This window comes from Passer montanus, unplaced genomic scaffold (assembly GCF_014805655.1).
Source record: "Passer montanus isolate IOZ18808 unplaced genomic scaffold, ASM1480565v1 scaffold164, whole genome shotgun sequence".
NCBI classification, from domain to species: domain Eukaryota; kingdom Metazoa; phylum Chordata; class Aves; order Passeriformes; family Passeridae; genus Passer; species Passer montanus.
In genome coordinates this window covers 673,094-694,034 of record NW_024363605.1, presented here as the reverse complement: position 1 = coordinate 694,034, position 20,941 = coordinate 673,094, and the positions used below count along the sequence as shown (strand labels likewise).

Below are 20,941 nucleotides of genomic sequence, written 5' to 3'. Positions count from 1 at the left end.
AAGTAGAAAGTTTCACACATTTCTTTTGAAAGACGGCCAAAATTTGGAGAGAAAACTCCATTAATATATAAGCAAATATATTACTACAATCTCATACAGCAAACCAGAATCCAAAATGTAATGATGAATTACTTTATATGCATGAATTCTGCCACCTGTATCTTGGAAAATTGAAGACTAATTGATTAGTTACAGGCCATATATTTCAGGCATAAGAAGTATCAAACATTAAAAATCTACTCAAAATCAGTATTGGTATTTGACAAAACTGCATGAAGACTCAACCTTGGAAAGACAATTTAGGTTTATTCAGACAATGCTCAAGAATGAAGTGTTGTCATTCCTTTAGGATTAATCCATTGTTTTCTTTCATAGCATTGTGTAGTCATCCTTAAATTGGTATTTCCAAAAACTCCATACTGTAATCAGTTTTATCAGAATGTAGATATTAATTAATAGGGAGAGGTGGATGCCAAAAGTTCATGTCTTCGTTAATCTTCATTAATTGGAAAGTAAGTTCTTATAAGCATCTATTTTCTGTGTTACTTTTCCAGAAAAGTAGAAGTGAAAGGCTTTGCTCACTTCAGATAAGTTGAAATTCCCACTCATATACAAGCTCTCTAATTGCATATGAAATAGACCTCTACACAACTTACTTGAAACAAAATATGAGCAAGGACTACCATTAGTTCACCGGATTCTGAAAGCAGAGCCATGGTGAAGTGTTAATACTTCAAACAGGACAAAATATTATGAAATATATCTAAACCAAAAAGCAAAGATTTGCTGGATTACAATTTGTATGGCAGAACAATGACCCAGGTTGGAATTTGGCCAGGATGCTAGGCATATGAAAATATTTATTGAATTAATTTGTTATCTTTAACATTCCCAGTAATCAGGATCTTGGTTGTAATTCACTAGTAACACATTCTTTACTGTTAGCCTAGTGCCTTAAAACATCATTGTTGAAATACCTTTGTTACCTGTACAGGTGTGGAGTCTTCTGACTGGCGGCCCATTATTTAACCTGTTATTTTTTGCACTGTTGGAGTTTATAGGAAGATATTGTCCTTGTTCTAAAGAATTTGCAATACATAAATCTGATCCTGATTGACCCTGAATAGTTTGTGAGAATCAACAGGATCACAGCACATGCTGGTTTGACTGTAGTAACTTGGGGAAATGTATTATCCATTTATCAGGGTGACCATACACCATGTATTTTAAGAGCATTTGACACCTCTTTAATTGAGGTTGACAAGTCTTACAAAGACAAACATTTTATCTCATCATTTTACATGGCAGCGGACCATGATTCTGACTAAAGGTTTAGGAAACAAGCAATTACAACTCTCCTGTAAGCATATCTGTCTTGATGCAGAATATGCTTTGTCTGTGGCAGGTGCAAAGCCTACTTAATTTTGAAAGTATCCTTACAGTCTGTTCCAGATAGCACCAGACTCTGTTCTTGCTGCTTTTCTGCTTTTTTATCAGATAAGCCAGGCTGAGCAGAATGAGCTGTGGTTTTAAAACTTTATGCTTTAAATCCATCTAAAACCAGCCTACTGGTACATCATGATCAGTGGATTTTTGACTGATGAAGAGAAACGGGTGATGCAATGTTTAATCAAATTTGAAAAAATATGCACTTTGTCGTTTCCATGCTTTTTTTAGCAGACAAGGTATTGTACGGTAAAATGACAACTACCAGTCTATATACATCTGAATTCATACCAGGAATTCTTGCATATGTCTTGTCAGAGGTTATTTCTACAGAATCATGCAGCAGTAGGATTTCCAGAAACAACCTCATGTAGATTTGCTGTACTCTCGATTTATCCCTGCAAGACATTTCAGCAGGAGCTACAGACTCACCAACACATGGTTTTCATCTGAGGAAACTGCTCTGTGAACTGGAACAAATTATCTGGGAATCTAACATCAAAGGATAACAGAGAACAAACAAAAAATAAGAAAGTAAAGACTTCAAGCTGAAAAAACAGTCCCAAAACCACACTAAACTTACAGTCCACCAAGAGATTTGCTTCCATCTATTGGAGCCAAGGCAAAAATGACAATTGAGCAACAAGATGTTCTAACATGGGAAACAAATCAGCTAGTTCTTGTCCCAGGGTGCTAGTGTTGAAAAGTAAATCCATGAGCTGGTATAGGAAAATGTTGAAAAAGTGTCCCAGTAACTTCATCCCAAAATTCTCAGTAATTTAGGAATTTTAACAGCAAAAGCTGTAATTGTTAAAGTTCCTAATTTATTCTTGAACACATTCAAAGTATTTTGTAGTGGTTTCACGCAAAATTGCAGAATGAAGCCATTTATTTTCTCAGTGTTAATTTCTAAGTAACAATAATAGAACTTTTGTATTAACATAGCACATGGAGAATAAGAAGAAATGATGATGATGATGATGATGATGATGATGATGATGATGATGATGATGATGAATATTTCTGTTTGAATGTTTTGTGCTTAAATTTGTGATGCTTCATTACTGTATAACCCCACTGTTATCTGTGAGGATATAGAGCCCTTCACATCATGGCAACTCATCTCTCTTCTCCAGACCCAACCAGTGGACTTATTGTAGAGACTGAGTAGCACCAGCATATTTTTATTTCATTTAAATGGGATAATGCCATAGAGATCTCTGGGTTAAGGCCATTTGGAATCTGTAGCTTTGATATTAAAGTCGTCTTGGGCATTTAATACAGTATTTCTCAACTTTTTTCCAAAGTCTCAGCTTGTAAAAACCAATAGAAAGATTCCAACACAATTATATATGCACAGAAGCAATCAGGAAATGGGATATTATTTTCACGAACTCTGTTTGCAAACATTCTGATTTTGAAATAATTTTAAAAACATCTTGAATTACATTATGGCATGCTGTTGACATTTCCATTTAGTAGAAGCTGTTACTGACTCAGATAGTTTCCACTTTTACAGCACAACATGGGTAGATAGCAGGAAGAATGTATTTACAATATTTCATCATGAATAATTTGTTATATCTGATATATAAAGGAGAATGTTGGAAATTTCTTACCTGGAGATGTTGTGATAAATAAACAACAATTTGATACATTTACTTGGAAAATTTGCTTATAATAGCAGTGCACTGATATTTACTGGCCATTTATGCATGACCTAGCTGTGAAATTATTTTTGTATTACCTACAAAGAGAGGAAATTTAAATTTACAACCTAGGATATCCCTCTGACACAATATTTCCATACAATTAAGAACCTTTTTCAATTATTCTACTCTTACCATTAGCAGAATATTTTAAAGCAGATTTATAAACAGGAAGACATGCTAACCTTAAGTCTTATCCAAAAAAATATGATTTCATTCTAAAAAAGTATACAAAAAAATAAGCAGTTCTCATCTCACTCTTGTTTATTGTATCATTTGTAAAGTACTGTTTTGCATTTTGAAAACTATTACTCACCTCAAACTGTCTCTAGAGCCAAAAGTGAATTTTCTGTTACAAGCATAACAATTTAGTAGGTATGGAAGGAATTTTGGCCAGTCTTTTTTTCTGTTAATTGCAAAATTAAAATTATTCTCTTTTGCTTGAGGCTGCATAGTTTACTGTCATTAATTGGGGACAGTAAAATCATGAATTTTCAGTAGTAGAGAAGCCTTGGGATATTCAGCTGGTTCTGAGATCTTAATCAAAAATGTTACTGATTGCTTAGGAATCAATGAACACACCCCTGAGGGGGAAAAAAAAAAAGCAGCATTACCCTAATATAATTCACAATGTTTTGTCAAAAGGGGCAGTAATTCATAATGACTTTTTTTATCATAATGTAACATAGTGAGAAATGACAATATTATCCATTTGTGGTTTACGTAAATGGCTCAGAAATACCAGTGCTTTTGATCTTTTTGAAACAGTCTTGCTTACATTAGTAGATTTTAACACTTAGGTTTTCTTTTTGGCCTCTCAGCATATTTAGTTTTAGCATATTCAAAAGTCTTAGCCAATTCAGCAGTTGTGAATCCATAGCTTTGTAGTCACCAGATACTTCAGTAACAATATAACAAATTCTCGTTTAAGAGAATTAATTTTGTGCTGATGACAGAAACTCCAGCCTGTAAGATTAATGGAAACAGCATTTCTGAATCCCTGAAGGACTTTAAAGGTGAGAAAAACACCTTAAAAATAATCTCATTTCAGTTCACTTTTACTATTGCCATTATACTGTTCTTCGTTAGCACCAACTAAAATTTGTCTGTTTTTGACAACATATACCTGAATAGGAGTTAACCATTTTTAAAAATACATTGACTAATGTCCAGTCAGACTACTGAGTTTCAAAACCTTGGGTTTTTAGGATCTCTTTTAAACAGAAAAAGTGAAGTACTTCCTTTTACAACACCATGTCAAGAAAAACACACTCTCATATATGCACACACATACAAAAAAGGTACTATTCAAGTCACGTCAGAGTTTACTGGTCGCCACATAGGATCCTAAATAATAACAGGAAGAAAGTAAATAATGCTTTCTGGAAAACCAGCAGCTTATTCATGCAGTATTTCAAGAATTAAAATGGTGCTGTGTAAAATATGAGGAGTAAAGATAGTTGTTCAAATTAGGCATCACAGCCTGTATTCTGTCTTAATAAAGCAACGGGTTAGCATATATGCTAACATATATGCTTTCCATGCATATATTTGTGTAAACTTTTTAAAATCCTTCTCTTTATAAAAAATTATGGTTGCAGGCAGCATTCAGATTTCATTTTCAGCAGTGTAAATATGAAATAACAGGACTGGCTGGAGTGCAGTTTCACTCAGGGCTATGCATTTCAATAGCCAGGATCACAGCGCTGGCCCTGGGGCCAGCATATATTTAAAATGCATTTTTGGTAGCAATATGTTTGGTAGCAAAATGTGTTTTAAGAGGATTGTGTTGACAGCAAAGTATATCAATGAAGGCCACCTCACTCACAATGAAGGTCTGCATTTTAAAAGAGCACTAAAACAAAATAGTCATTGTGTTTTGACAAGGGTCTCAACTACTTATAGCAGAACAGTTAGAACTGCAGAAAGTGCTGGATCTCTCAAAACTCTAACTCCAAACTGACTGGAGGACTATTACTAGGGGCTTCTTCTTTGATTTTTTTTCTTTAAATACAGTCTCTATTGTCAGCGTAAACATTGAGAAACCCAGGCTAATACTTCTTTTTAAAATGCAGACTTGATTTATGACAGCTGCATTGGATCGTTAATCATATATTATCTTTAAGGGAGCTTTTTTCTAACATATGTTAATTGGCTGTTTTCTGTGACAAATTATGAGCTCTTACTTTGATGAGGTTCAATTGCAATCATGCTGGAGTTGAGTATGTAGAGTTTCCAGCCCCCACTGGCTCCTTAAACCACTACAAACATCTGCACATCACTGCAGTGCTGAGTACTGGCAGGATTTGGGTTGATATGATCTTTGTACTGAGTTTTTCCCACAGGATATTTTCAGATTTTTGCACTAAATCTGTTACAGGGTTTGCTAGTTTTAGCAAAAAAGCTAAAATTAATATCTTGTATGGGCTTATTAGAATACAATGAGAAGTAATTAACAATATACTGAATTTTTTTTTAAATATTCAGAAATTTCAATGCCTGGTTAGAAATTCTCTCTCAGCTTTATTGCATTAAAATTTATTGGTGCCATATAGCATTTCCAGAAGCAAAAATGCTGCCTGCTTTTTGGAGCCAATGTTTTCTAATTCTTAAATGTAATATTTGCAAGTAAAAAAAAAATTACTTGAGAAGTGGTTAGCCTCACTTTAACATTTTTTAATTTTTACCAAAACCAAAAAAGTGTATTTCCCAGCTCTACAGGAGATGTGTCTAATGGTGTTTTACATAAAGTTGCATATTTTCCTGTTAGTAAAGAGAATTTTGCACTGAAATTAGTGCCTTTCTTACTTTTTTGTATTAAAGAAAATCATGCTTACATATGTTCAGTACATAAATTAAGGAAATTCAGAAAAAAATACCACAATGGAAGTTGTTTCATTTTTTATTTGGTACCTAATCCTTTGATGACCTTTGGACACCTTATTGTATTTTCTACAGTAATTCATTAGAAATACTGGGACGAAAAATGCGTGCTGTATTTACTCAAAGCTGTACTTAGGGTGAATGTGCAGAAATATGCAATTTTATATATATTTTTAATAGTGAGAAAACAACCTGGTCATAAAACTGTGTCAAACAGTATCAATTACACTGCAGTTAATTTAGCAGAACACTACACAGCTCAGCTTTGACCTAAACCAAATGGCATTAGATAAATCTGTCCCATTTGTTCTTCAGAGAAAAGATAGAGGTTAAATTTCCAAGCAGGTGTTAGAGTTTAGAACAAGAACCAGATGTGTATGGAAGCAACTTCAGTCTCGTGAGGGTGGTTTTAATTTAGCTATTTCCCTGGAGTACCACAATGAGTTCCAAATCCTGGGGCTACCTGCCTTTATGTAAAATCATTGAAATATTTCTTCACAGATTGTCACCGCACATGTGTGGAAAAATTAGATCAGAAACTAGAGTTAAAAAAGTTAACCTCAGAATTTACATGAACATCATATTTCCTTGAATTTCTGCAGTAGAGAGGTGACAGCCAAGTGGAAATGCCTACAGAAGAGATCTACTACTATAAAGAGAATTGTAAGCAGTGTAGAACTAAGACCATGGATATTTAATATGTTTCTCTAGCCACTGCTTGTTGTCAGCAGTAATTTAAAAATGAGCATATGTAGGTCATACGCAGCACAGTGAAGATCATTAAAGATAGGTGAATTGGAGACAGATTTCAAAATGATGGTTTTGAATATGTTGTCCCTACTTCAGAATGTTGGTGAAAATAAAGTGATGCATTTTATCTTGAAATAATCTACAAATGATAATCATTTGTGCTTGCTAACATGAGCTTAGTTGGCTTTAAGAAAATAAAACAAGGTAAAGGGAGATATACATGTGAAAGACAGGGATTGGCACTTTATTGGATTTTGAGGCCTGTGAGCCATGTGTCTTAATTGGGGCCAGTTGGGATCATCTAATAATTGCTGTCAGAAGATCAAATTTAATTCTCTTTTAAAAAAGACCACAGTGGGATAAAGTAAAACAAATTGCCATGTGAGATTTCAAATGAACTAAGCTTTAATTACGCTGATTAGGATGCTGTAAGAGAGAGAAGGAAACAGGAACCTGATGTATCTGCTGTGTACCACGGTGGACCATATACAACAGTACTGCCAAATATCTTTATTTCAAGAAGATATAGATTAGCACAAAGTTTGATAGAGCTACGACAACACAGATATGCACATATAATGCATTAGGTATGCAAGGTAACTGTAACTTTCTGAAATTGGTGGTTTTAAATATAGATATCAATATATTTATGATCATAATTTTAGCCCTCAATATTACTTTTATATATATTTTTAATATTCTAAGTTCTTTATTTGTTTATATACTCATTGATTATGGCAGATGAGAAGTATAGCCCTTAGAATTTCTCTATTGCATAATAAATATTCACTGTCCTTTGTTCTCAAAATATTTGCATGGGCAAATCCACAGGTTCCTTATCCCCAGATTTCCAACAGAGAAACTGACTAAAAATTTGGAAGTGACATTACATATTTTTGGCAGAAAAGGGAGCAGATCTCACACATGTTTACATCCCAACACCGAATACAATTCCTTAAATTACGCTGCCTGCTACTTTCACCGCAGCTGCCTGTTTCTAAGGATATAATTTATCAGAAACCATCTTACTTATCAATAGAGCTCAAAAAGTGCCGTTGCTGCAAAAACATAATGTACATTCATAACCACATAATGTACATTCATAGCCACAATAAGATTTAGCTAATCTATCCTTGTATTGGTTATGGTTTTTGCTTTTTCAGCATGCTTTTTGTATGATTGTAAGATGGGCAATGCTGCCAGTGATCCTATTAGACAAAATGCTCACTGAAGGTAGAATGGAGACGATCCAGAAAATTCTACTATATTTTTCTTCTGCAAATTATGAATATCTTCTGTCTGTTTTCTGATATTTGTAAAGGATGTTGACTTTTTGCATTGGCTATTGCCAAATGCAGTGCATTGTATACAAGCAAGAAATAAATAAATCCAGCTGCAAGTGCTAGTGGAGTGGTTATACCTGAGGTTCTGTAAGTAGGGTGAGATGCTCACTTCTGGCTTTTGTAGTTACACAGAGTAGCGAGTGTACTCTGTGGTAAACACCATCCTTTTCAGTAGAAAATTTTTCTTTTACAAGTCTTGAGGTGAGAGCTGTTACACTCCAATTCTGGGAAAAATTTGAAGATCAAATCCTCATGTGGAAAGTATGAATTAGCTACCTAGCACAGTTTTCAAACACTAAATATAAACCATGATGTGGTTGAGCAGCACACTTTATTAGATGAGGCTATTTATATCTTTGCAAGTAATGCCGATACAAAGTTGCAGCTCTTTTATCTCTTTATTATATCACAACATAGCTTTTCAGTGTATTGTATACCCTAGGTTTCTCTCTTTCTCTATTTTCATTTGAATATTGTTAACAGAAATATATCTAATATTTGTCTGGCTTTAACCACTAAGGGCAACATAAAATGTATAGAATATTCCACTAAGATAGAACAGCAACTTTCTTCCTAAATAGATTTTTGAGCCAGTTATTTCAGACAAATTTTTTTCTCCCACGAGGCACTTTTCTACCCTTTTTTACACAGCAAATTCCATGCTATCTTTCTTTTCTTTTAAGCAGTTTCATCTGTTCATGCATTTTCTTAGTTCCAAACCAGTGGGAATCCATTCTGTATCATCTAGCATAGAGATCCTTCTTGTCAAGATGCAGCCAGAAGGTAGCTTCAGCCAATGATGTATGGTGGGCTAATGCTAGCAGATATGTCCACATACTGGCCAAACATTATTTCTCTGTAGTCAGAACCTCCCATTTCTCCAACAGATGCTATATCCTGAACATGCAGAATTGCAGACATGAGGCACAAGACAATGTATGTGCAAGGTTAATTTCCTATCAAGTGGTTTGTAAATTTTTGCAATTGTAACTGCTTCATTGCTATACTGCCACTGCACTCGTCTTTCCTTCTTTCAGAGCAAATCCATTCTGAATTCATGTGTTGCTATGTAATTTGTCTGTATTTTGTATGTTTAACAGCACCAACCTCTCCTAATTTATGAGCTTTGCCATTAGAAAGGACGCATATTTCAGGTATTCATATTTCAGAGGTAGTTTCTTACTTCTCTGCAGTGAAATGTGGTTGTGAGGTTTCTTTTTTTTATTGTTAGCCTTATTAAGTACATTTAATCTCTTTTTGGCCTTGGGGGAAAAAAATATATCTGAGTGGGATTGGAAGACTTTTGAATTGTCATGGTCATCGGAAAGATTGATATATTTCCCTTGCTTTTTTCCCCCTTCTTTTTTCCCACTTCTTCTTCCTTCTCTTCATTTTGAGCCCACAGCTCTCTCTGGGCAAGCAGTTGCGTTCAGGGAGTTTCATAGTTTATGCACTCGTATCTATCATATTACCATTCATACAAAAAGAAGGAACTGTTATCAGCTAGGCAGCTCTCCACAATGTTTTCAGAAGAACTATATTTAATTTTTGACATTTCTAGAAAGGTCAGGAATTAAAGTAAAAAAAATGTGTTTCTAGAACTGAGTACACACAAAAGAAAAGCAGAACGTCTCTGTGTCTCATCATTCCTCTTTAAGAAATAAATTACCAAATGAAGGGTATACTGGTCTGAACTTGCATTAAAAATCTAATCAAGGTAATTAAACATGAGTTATTTATTTAGATTTGTCCTATAAGAAAACCAATGTTTTGTTGTTTGTGCTAGTATAGTTTTAGTTGAAATGGTGTAACACCACAGGTAAATTATTTCTAGACAGAAATAATATATCTCATTTTCCAGCTTCTATAACTGGAAATAAAGGAACATTTTGGGGTACACTGAGGATCCAAATAATCATACAACATAAAGGTAATTGATTTTTTCCACAATTGTTAGTCTACATTAGGTACTAACTCTGCTTACAACATTTATCTGACTTCTTTTTTCAGTAATAGTGGTGGATGTGTTATCATGTTGGTATGAGCTAAAAGGACAGAAATAGAAACCAGTAATATAGAAATCAGTAATATTCTCTAAATTTAAAGTAATGTCTGTCTGAGACTCCTTCCATCTCTAGAGAGTCAGTGATCAACTTCGGTGGCTGGTTGTATCATACAAGATCTAATAGTGAAAAATAAATTTAAAAATATCTAAGGTATTATAATCAAAATTTTCAAGCCTGAGCAGGTGTTATCATACAGCAAAATACTATCAAATAGCTTGAGAGTCTGGCAGACAGAGATTCCATGGGACTACAAAAGTTTGTGCAGATTTTGTGGAATTTCAGTGTCTCAGGACATGTGAAAATCTTTTATGTTTAATTACTTAATTTCTCTGGTAGGAAGCTGAACCATGTTAAGGTTCATATGCTTAACAGTCATTGCTCAGTTTTGGCTTGAGAAGCTAGCCAAATTCAAAGTATTATAAAGGTTGTTGCCATTAGGGCAGGGAAACTGATAAGTGACTCAAATATTTCCTTAAAACTGTTATGCCACCCTAACATTTATTCAGTTTTCCCGTCAAGATATTTCCCCGCACAAACCTGAAACAGTTTTACTTAATTCAAGCTTTACCTAGGCAATTTTTGTCACTTACTTTAATTATGTTGGAAAGGATTCCTTTCATTAACTCCTTAAAAATGTTTCCGTAGAGTCTGTTCTCTGGTAGAAGTTTTTCTTACAATTAGGAACTTATTCACATCTCGGGGCTTTTTCTCTTAGTTTCTACATTCATGTTTTATGGTATTTTCATCCACAGCTTTTTGTCCTATTCTACCTCTTTAGATGATCCTTCCTAATTTTCAGCTTAGTCTTTGAACTACAGTGCTCAGTCATTCATTTGCTTGGTAATTTAAAGACACTTTGGGTTCTTATTACAGTTTGTTACATTTATTTATACCACAAAAATACTCTTTATAAAATATTTCTTTTTTCTCTAAAAACTTCCTGAAATTATTCATTTGCAAATGTGTAAGACATTCCTTTTCAAAATAAGATTATGAGGTTTTTGCAATCCAAGTCTTTGTTCACCCTCACAGAGATGAAATTGTAGTGTAACACAAACCTGGAATAGCAGAACTCAGTTATGTTGTTAAACTATAGATACACGTGATTACAGTGAGAAAAAGGAGGATTCCTTTGGAGGATTCCACAGGATTCTTTGAGTAAGAAGAGGATTCAGGGTCAGGGTGTATAAAATTTCTCTGGAGCTTGTTGGATGAAGAGAAAGAAGACAAGGCCTGTGTAGATCTTGTGAATTCCATCCATTTTATCCAAAATTTAATTGTCTTCTGCATCCATTCCACCTGTTGCTTCTAGACTCATCATTGACCATAGTTTAGACAGACACTGTCTAAATGCATGTACCAAGCTTCCTAGAATTTAGCAAATTATAAGCAGAAAGTAATCAAAAATCTGCTGGGAAAAAAATCCTTTTTAGAATTAATCCATAGTTCCTTCAATAGAGGAAATCTAAAATTGCCTGTTACTGATACTGGCATCACTAAGTGCCTGTACCCAAGTTCAGACTATGATTTGATATTGTACTGTATAGCTTTTTCCAATAATACCTGGAATAATCCCTGATTCTTAAAAGCTATTTTGGGGACTTTGAGTTCCATAAACCTCCTCACATGCAAACATCAGTAACAAACCTATAAATCTAGATCTAACCACAGTCAAAGACTGCTTTCAAGTGATGCAATAACTTAACACTAGAGATCTTACATTTTCCTGTAAAAAGCCAACACTCTCCAAAGTCCTTTGTGTTTAAGACTGCTCCGAACTGTAACACTAGTATTTTACCTTGTGTGTAATATGTCTTTCAATACAAGCAGACCCAAATCAGAGAAGCTCCAAGACCTTTTCAACTCACAAGGTGCTAAATCTTATCATGTTGACCACTGAAGTTCTTCTTTAGCTCAGTAAATGACAGACTGAATTTGTAAACACTGTTCATTACATTCTTTGTGCATCTAGTTACTACAATGCAATCCAATCAAATTATTAGCTCAAATCTGTCGAGATTCCTAGGTGAATTTGCAGTGGTCCAATTTCCTTACTCTATTTTCTTTCAGGTTCCCATTCCTAGCCACAGTCTCCATTAAGTGATTCAGTTTTCAGTCCTTTATTTTCTCCCCTTTTTTTGTTAGTGTGACCAGTTGAATAAACTGTTATGTTTGAGCCAGTCTGAAGCACCTTATGCATCTTATTCCATATATGTTGTTCAGACTCCCATTATGTCTGCCTAGCAGCTAAGGGTACATAATGAACTTAAACATATAAACCTTTTCTTCAAAGTATTTTCTTTTTTTTTTTTTTTTTGTGATGGGTACACATGGAAATACCACCCAATAATTATTGTAGTTTTAAAATTGACTCTTCATAGATATATATTTTATACTAACTTTTCACTTAATTATTTTCCGAAAATCTAATTAGCATCTGCTTTATTTGCTTTACAAATCCAATACTCCTCTTCATTTTAGCCATCTTCAGAAATGTTGTAAATTAGCCAGGTCTTCCTTTCTTCCTCAAGCACAGCAGGCACATATCTGCTGGAATCCAGGCAATCAGTTTACATCTGGTGGCTGCTTCTTGTGGTCCACTGTTGCAAGGAATGACTCATCATCTGCAGCAAATTCCATTATCACATGGAAATTTTTTGATCTTCTGTCATGGTTCTTTTCCAGCGTGACCAGGTTTGGTATAGCATGAATGCAATATTCATAAAATCTTCCACCACTGCACTGGATGGATGTCTGTCAGCACATGTTGTGGAAGATAAGCTAAAGTCACTCTTTTCCTTTCATAGAGGCAGGAATTGGCTTAAATAGAGAGGTGGCTACAGACAAGATATTCTGTGTCTCAATGCCTCAGTGTCTTGAAAAGCAGGGTGTTTGGCACAGTGGAATACAGCAATTGTTAGGAAGTATCATCTTCTCTGCTATTTTGGCAATGATGTTTAGTTTACCCCAAAAAACTTTTCAGGGGAACTTTGCAAAACAAGAAACTCTTCCACCCATAATGCACAAGTTCTTGCTCTGTGAGATAATTTGGTGCTGTATTTGAGTGATAAGCTACGTAGATCACAGTTGTCTGAAGCATTCTTACAATGAGCCTTCTGAAGTGCTTAATTCCAAATTAAAAAAAATAAATTGCATTGCAAAATATCGTCATGGCTGTTCCAAAGCATAGAAAATAACAGTATTGATTAAGCCAGTAATTTAGCTGCAAGAAAGGAAATTTCTACAATTCATTACTATATTGTCATTATACTAGGAGTATATTGAATGTAAACAAGCAAATAAGGTACAGATCTGGAAGTTCAGATTTAAAATATACATATTCTATTATCCTTTATGAATAAACAAACAAATAAATGGATTATCAGTAGAAATAATCTTAGGAATCCAGCAGATTATTTCAAAATCAGTAGAAAAATTAACGAAATATGAATTCAAATCAAATAATTTAAGTTTTCTTTTAAAATTTTAAGTAACAATTTACATATTGGGAATAATTTTGTAGTTTGCAACTTCATGAACATTTTACTCCTGCCTTGGTTCAAAACTTCATTGCCCTGGAATTGCCCCCATTATAAATTAGGCTTATGCCATAAGTCAGAAGTCAGGTTAGGTAATTGATAATATAATAAGCCTTGGTAGTTACAGATTACAAATATTTTCTTTATGTACAGATTTTTTTGGTTTGACATGCAGTCTCTCTAGTAGTCTCTAGTACTTCATCTATAATAATTTTTCTCTTATGGCTTAAATGTTTGTTTTATATTTCCTGTAGCCAAATACATGATCTCCTGAGAGTTAAATTTAGTTGATTATAATTAACTCCTTTTCAACCTTTTCATATGGCAGCCTGCCCATAAGATCAAAACACTGAAGTGTAGGTTATGTTTAATTTCCAGATCAGAATGTTGTGGACAGAGGTTTGAAAGTTTAGGAAGACTCTGATTAATTTTTACATGGCTTTCTACCTGGAGAAACATACTGTAGACTGTACCATTGCTGCTTTACTGGTATATTGCCATGGTGATGATATGTATAATTTTATCATAACCTTCTGGGTTTAGGGTAATGGCCCAAACTCTGTCTTTTGTTATGACCATGCAACCAAACCACCATGTAAATGGTAAGAACCACTTCTATCTTTAATGTCAGCTGATTTCAGTCAGATAACATGATAGATAATTATTTTCACACTTCTCTGCATTTCTTTAAACTATACCAAACTCACGGTGACAGTGAGTGATGTCTTCAACTGATGCAGTATGCCCAGCTGTCTTTGTACGTGTGTGGAACCTAGTCAGGATTTTGCAGAAACCATGTGAGTGACCATTTTATCTTAATATGTGTCCCTCATTGTCAATGTTCATGGTTACATTTTTGCAGCTAATTTTCATTGGAAAAGTAGATTATGTGGTCCTACTCAACATATTCTCATTTTTAGGCACAGATTCAAAACTTGTTTGATAAAACAAGTTTGCATTAAAAAATGTCATAGACCTTTTAAGTTACTTTTATATATCAAGATAAGAATGGTAGGAGAAAGGGAACAGCACTTTTTTCTTTACTTCCTTTTATCAGCATAATTTTTAAAAATTATTTTGTTCTTCATTTTTTACCTAATTAATCAACTGAGAATGTAAGCTGCTTAATGGAACAAGGACATCTTTATGACAAGTTTGTTACTTTTGTAAACCAACCATGAAAATGTTATAAACTCTAGCACATTTTACCTTGTTTTTTCTCTGACTGCCTTCTTTCTTTTGTTTATAAATAAAATATTTTTACTGCCTTGTTTTGATACTCCTTATTTCTCCTGGTGTAACTGCTCAAAGGATTCTCTGTCTGGGGTGTTGCAGCACAGCAAATTCAGACTGTTCTGCTCAGAGAAGGAAGTGGACAGTTTTGGTTCCCATTTTGCACTTCTGGAACAGTTTAGGGAAGGAAGCACCTTTACACCTTTTATTGTTCGTGGTTGCTGACATAATATCCTTCCCTGACTGCTCTGTGCGTGCTTCCTGCCATTCTGTCAAGATTCTTCTGTGTTGCAGAGAAGGGATAGGTGGGTGTGCATATGTGTGTGTGGGTGTGCATATGTGTGTATGTGTGTGCATCTGTCTGTGTGTCAGTGCTCAAAAGAGAGACATTATCAGTCAAGCAATTTGCTGCATTTTCCTTTAGCTCTTTTCCCTTCTAGAGGCTCAGATCAATCTTCTGTCAGCTACCATTGCCTTTTGCCGAATCATATAATCAACAGAAGCCTGCCAAAAATAAAGTTCCTCTTTTTTTAAGCAGTCTGGTTTGTTTTGGTTTTGATTTTTTTTAACTACTTGGCTTTGCAAAAAATGCAGAAAATTGTAACAAAATATCATTTAATTCCATGTTTCTTTAAATGTAATTTGTTTGCACATGACTATATTATGAAGTTGGAACATTTTTTTAATGTGGAGCTACTTCAACAAAGCTGATTTTTTAATTCACTTGGATAATTGAAGCCTGCAGTTCTATTTGATTTTTGTAGTACATTCAACTTTTCTAGTCAATGTGCTTTATTAGTGTTAGTAAAATAACAATTTACCAGTTAACAGGAACTTTAAATACTTACTTACTGCAATCCTTAGTTCTGCAAGAACTTTCAAAAGGTATTGAGAGCACTGGTGAAATCCTAAGCAGCCATGGGGATTAGCCGGTCTCCACAGTTCTTTACATTCTGTTTGACTTGGAAATTACCAAGCTCTGCAGGTTATAGCCCTGCATGAGATGACTTGATTTACTTATCTGAATTTCATTAATTGGGAATCAGTCCTACAAACTTTTTTTGTGTATATACTAATGAAATACATAGAACTATTAGCTAATAGATAGTAAGAATAGCACTTGAAAGACTATGTGTTGATAGGTAGGGATGGGGGGGTTCTAAAAGGAAATAAATTTTATAAAAAATTCAAAAGCTTTTATTTGAAATTGGACTAGTAAGCAAAAGGCAAACTAGGGCACATAGGAGGAAAGATTTTTTTTTTCATCCATGCAAAAAACCTAACTCACTGCCCATTGAAGCAAATTTATGTTTCTTTGCAAATTATATGTTTCATACAGATGACCTAATCATAGTTTTTCTATAAAATTCTGCTTATCAAGCCTTCTGAGAGTTACTTTAAGATAACTTTGTGTAGATTACAGGAATTTTAAGGTTCTGAGTTTAAACTGTCTGTAAAAGCTGTTGTTGTTTGAAGACTGGTCTTAAATGTAGAACTGGTAAGTGTGTAGGAGGGACTTAACATACTGCTCCTCCGCTGTGATTTTTATCCTTCCTGACAGAGTTTTCTCAGTATTAAGACATTTTTTCTGAACTCACTAAGCATCAGCATCTTGATCTGCAGAGCAGCTCATCTTCACAAACCAGCCATAACTGCTTTAATCTGCCCACCCTGACCTTCACTGCAGTGAATAGCTTAGGCAGACACTGCTGTAAACCAATAGCACCACTGGCCTCAGCTGAATGAAAGAAAAGGAAGTTTCCACTTGCTGTGGATTAGCGTATGGGTTTGCTTCTGCAGAGAAAGACAGTTGGACTCTGAGTCCTGCATGTGCATGGGAAACACCACTCTAATTTGTGCTTTGTGTTGGAGGTAAGACTATAGGAAAAACAGGAAAGAAACCCAAACCAAGGAAATGTAAAACTGTTTCTAAAAATAGACTGGGTTTGTTTGTCAACACTGAAAATCCGATAAGATGGTCCCCTAACTTTGTTTGGAATAAAAGCTTTTAAAAATACATTTACAGAATAAATTTATTTCAAATTTTTGGTCGTCTTTTTTTTTTGTTGTTGCTGCAGGATCAAGAACCTTTGTACCTATTTAAGCAGTGAGTAGCTATTGCTTTCAAATATAAAATGCAGCTAAGAATTTTTGCAGTCTATATTTTGTTACAGTTACAATATGAATTGTTCCACTTTTTGTTTTCTGCATTATGGTAACAATATACAAATAGTTTAAGAAAATAATATAAAAAAGACATTAATATATAGAAATATAATAAGTACTATACCTGAAGATTTGTTTTGCCCAACAGGTTAATTGCACTATAGTAGCTACCTAGAAAACTCAGACTGACTGCTTATTTGTTAATATTTTTTTCCTTAGTGAGTGATAAAACACTTGAACAGCTAAAAGTTAATGTATGCTAAGAAAATCAAAAGAGAATCAAAGACCAGAGATCTAATTTTCCTACCTCAGTAGCTTTGAATTAGAGCCAAATAACGGATTAAATGAGCAGGACTTCAGCTTAGTGTTATGCACTATATTATGAGAATTTATCAGGTTGGCTGAGATACTATAAGTTTAGAATAAATGAAGAAATACCAGCCTCTGTTTTAAAATTACCAATTTTTTACTTCCAAGACAATATTTTTTATTATACTTCAGAAGAACATTTAACTTCATATTGTTCAGATTTCTTTTTCCTATTCTGTGTTTCAAAAGCCTTTGTGCTGTTCACTTAAAACATACAAAAATATACTAATATGGTAAACTGAGATTATAAAGCAGAAAAACTTGTGTCTTTTACTTTATACTAGACAAAATAATGCTGGTAATTTTTACTATTTCCATAGACTCTTTTATTATTAAAATAAAAGTATTTTATTTTTAAAATACTTTGGATATTACATAATTAATTATGTGGTTTATAACATTTTGTGAAATATGCTTCCTGCAGAGTGTATTTTTATGTACTGTACCTTTTTCTTCTTAGCTCTGTGATAGAGCCAGTATTGTAAAGCTCATGCATTACTAAAACAGTGAAAATATTTTTCAAAACATTCTTAAAATTGTCATCTGCCTCTATTGTTCTGTTTTATAAGAAAACATGTGTTTTTAGAAATCCTTTGCAAAACATTTTAGAATTTACACTAGAATGAAATGAGGGAAAAGGGTCCTAGTGTTTTTTCAAGTATCTTCAGTAATACTTTCACTAATTATATTCTTAAAGAATAAAGTTAAGAACTTTGAATTTAAAGTAGCTGGTAAATCCTATATATCAAGGAACACTTAAATACATGTCCATTGTATTTGCATAATGAGGGAAATTATCACCTCTGCTGTCAAAGCACAAAATTGTTTTCCCTTCAGAAATAAATTAGCTGGCCTGCCTAGCATAGATACAGAACAGTTCATTAACTCTCTGATTTAGGTAATTTTTCATATTAGAGCTCTGAGTGATATTTAAAATTAGAGACATTAATTCCATTAAAATTTTCACAACTTGTACTTCAGTCTTTTTCTTTATTTCTTGATACATTTGTTTTTGGTGTTTTCTTTCATAAAAGTAAGCCTTTGAATAATTTTCTTTTCCTCCATGTAATAAGTTTCTTCTGGTTATCAATTTCATGATAACATTTGATTTCCTTTCTGTGTTTAGCAGGAACGGATGCAGGGGACTGTGATCTGAGTGGTGCAAGTGCTGAAGAAGGAGGTTTGTTTTGAGGAAACAGGAAAGAGGAATAAAAGAGAAGGGAAAAATACGTAATTTTAAGGAAGAAGGAGAGAAAAAAAAACGGGGACTATGGGGAGAAAAAAGATTCAGATTACAAGGATTATGGATGAACGTAACAGACAGGTGAGTTGCAGAAATACCTGACTTAAGCATCATATTATATTTATAAGGTAAATTCTTATTGAAGGTGATTAAAAAGTCGATAAGTCTGCGTACCTATGCATATACCAACATATACATATGCACAGCATATGTTAGACTATCAAATTAAAAATCTATTTGTAAACAACCTGAAACCTCACGCACAGTGTTTTCAAGTTCAGTACACTGCACAGTTAGGAAGTTATTACTGGAAGATTTTATTCTATAAAGACTGCTGTGTGTGTTCTACTCTACTTGCTTTGAATTCAGTCTGGAATATACATGGTTAAGCACTCCTGTGAGTTGTTACAGGACACAGGTTTTAGTACTATATTTTCTGAACTCTTATGAGTTATTATAATATGAGCACTTTCATTTAAATTCAGAAATCCCAATTAGTGTTGCTCCTTCACATTTGCAGTGTCTTTATTTTCACTTCCTTCATATAAAAAAGACACTACTTCATAAAAAAGTTTCCTCTTTTTCCTGTCTGAATTTTAAGAAGAATTTGAGTAGCCTAACACATTCTAAAATCCACATACAATAATACTAGCATGTTGTAGTTATAAAACCATCAGTATTTAGCTAAGGCTAAAAAGGTCCAATAGGACAGATTAACTAATTTTTAACTCTGCTTTAAATAAAATGACTAGGGAGCTGTCACATATTATCAACACTATCTCTGCTAGTTAAAATATGAGTATAAATTAGAAAATTTTCTTTCCTGTGTTCACAAAAATAAAATTCAGTGACTGATATCTTTAAATAATATTGGTGAAAATTGTTGCTGTTTATATTTGATGTAGATGAATGGATGTAAATGTTTTGTTGAAGCTGGAGATCCACAATTGTAAGAACCTCTCCATATAATTATTTAATACTATGCTTAATGTTCTTCTTAGACCTGGCTGCAATTTAGGAATAATCTTCAGTAGCTGATTTTCAAGAACTTGATACTGAGTTACTATTAATATAATAGTACTACTAATTTGATCTATAAGTTTCTTCATCTATAATGGGATTTTTTAAAGAAGCTGTTAGTCATGGAGGATTTTATAAAGCTATAAAAAAATCAGCCTAGGCATAACAACAAATTATAGTCCTTAAATATGCTTTCCAAGAATTTTTAAATATTGTATTGTTAGTAGTAACTTGTGGTCCCTATGTCAAAAAATTATGTGTAACAGCAAAATGTTCCTTGTGATGGATGCATTTTGTGTTTTCCCTAAAAGTTTCCAGTTTTGGTGAGACAAGTGAAAAAACAATAATTCTAACAATATATAAATGTCATAATATTTATTTTAATTGTCTTATAGCATGGAGTTGAAATTGGATGTGAAATATTGAATTGAATTTATTATAAATATTAAGTCAGTAGTTGTTTGAAACTTGCCCATGCTATAATGGCTTCTTTTTGAAGGGAACCTGAATTATTTTGTAAATGATACCACAAAATTTTGCCATTCCCAACATTAGTTCATACAACAGTTTCAATCTCAACTTGCTTGCTCAAACGTAGTATTTACAAAGATTTTAGCCCCACTTTTGTAAAAAAACCCCACTTTTAAATGGTTAAATGTAGTTTTAAAAATGAAGACAGCTAGTCTTCAAATTATTCACAGTAGCATTTCAAGAATTCCAGAACACCTTCCAGAACTAATAATTATGAATAAAACTGTAATACTAGAATACTAACAATTGTACTGTTAGCACAGGAAGTGTTTGTCTCACTAGCATTTTTTAGATTCATAGAATCACAGAATGGTTTGCGTTGGAAGAAACAGAGTTCCAACTCCACTGCCATGAGCAGAGACTCCTTCCAAAAGACCAGGTTGCTCAAAGCCTGACTTCATACACTCTAAGGAACAGGGCAGCCATAGTTTCTCTGTTTAACCTACACCTGTGCTTCACCACTCCCACAGTAAAGAATTTTTTCCTATGTCTAATCTAAACCTACAGCTTGAATACATTCCCCCATGTCCTGTCACCCCACACCCTCGTAAAAGGTCCCTCTGCATCATTCTTGTAGACTCCCTTCAGATACTGGAAGGCTCTAGTTAAGTCCCAGCCTGATCTTTTCCAGGCTGAACAATCC

At 33.8% G+C, this 20,941-nt stretch overlaps 1 protein-coding gene across 19 annotated transcripts in view; it reads left to right on the top strand.

The window, feature by feature from the left end:
* The window catches only part of MEF2C (myocyte enhancer factor 2C), a 132,827-nt gene that overhangs the window by 39,143 nt on the left and 72,743 nt on the right, over positions 1-20,941 (top strand). For 17 of the 19 annotated variants that reach the window (XM_039703552.1, XM_039703553.1, XM_039703562.1 and 14 more), the window contains one exon: positions 18,631-18,828. In XM_039703552.1, the coding sequence (XP_039559486.1) occupies positions 18,775-18,828 (54 nt within the window). In that variant the 5' untranslated portion in view covers positions 18,631-18,774. The remainder of the gene's footprint in view (positions 1-18,630; positions 18,829-20,941) is intronic. The other 2 variants (XM_039703554.1, XM_039703557.1) reach the window with 1 other exon arrangement.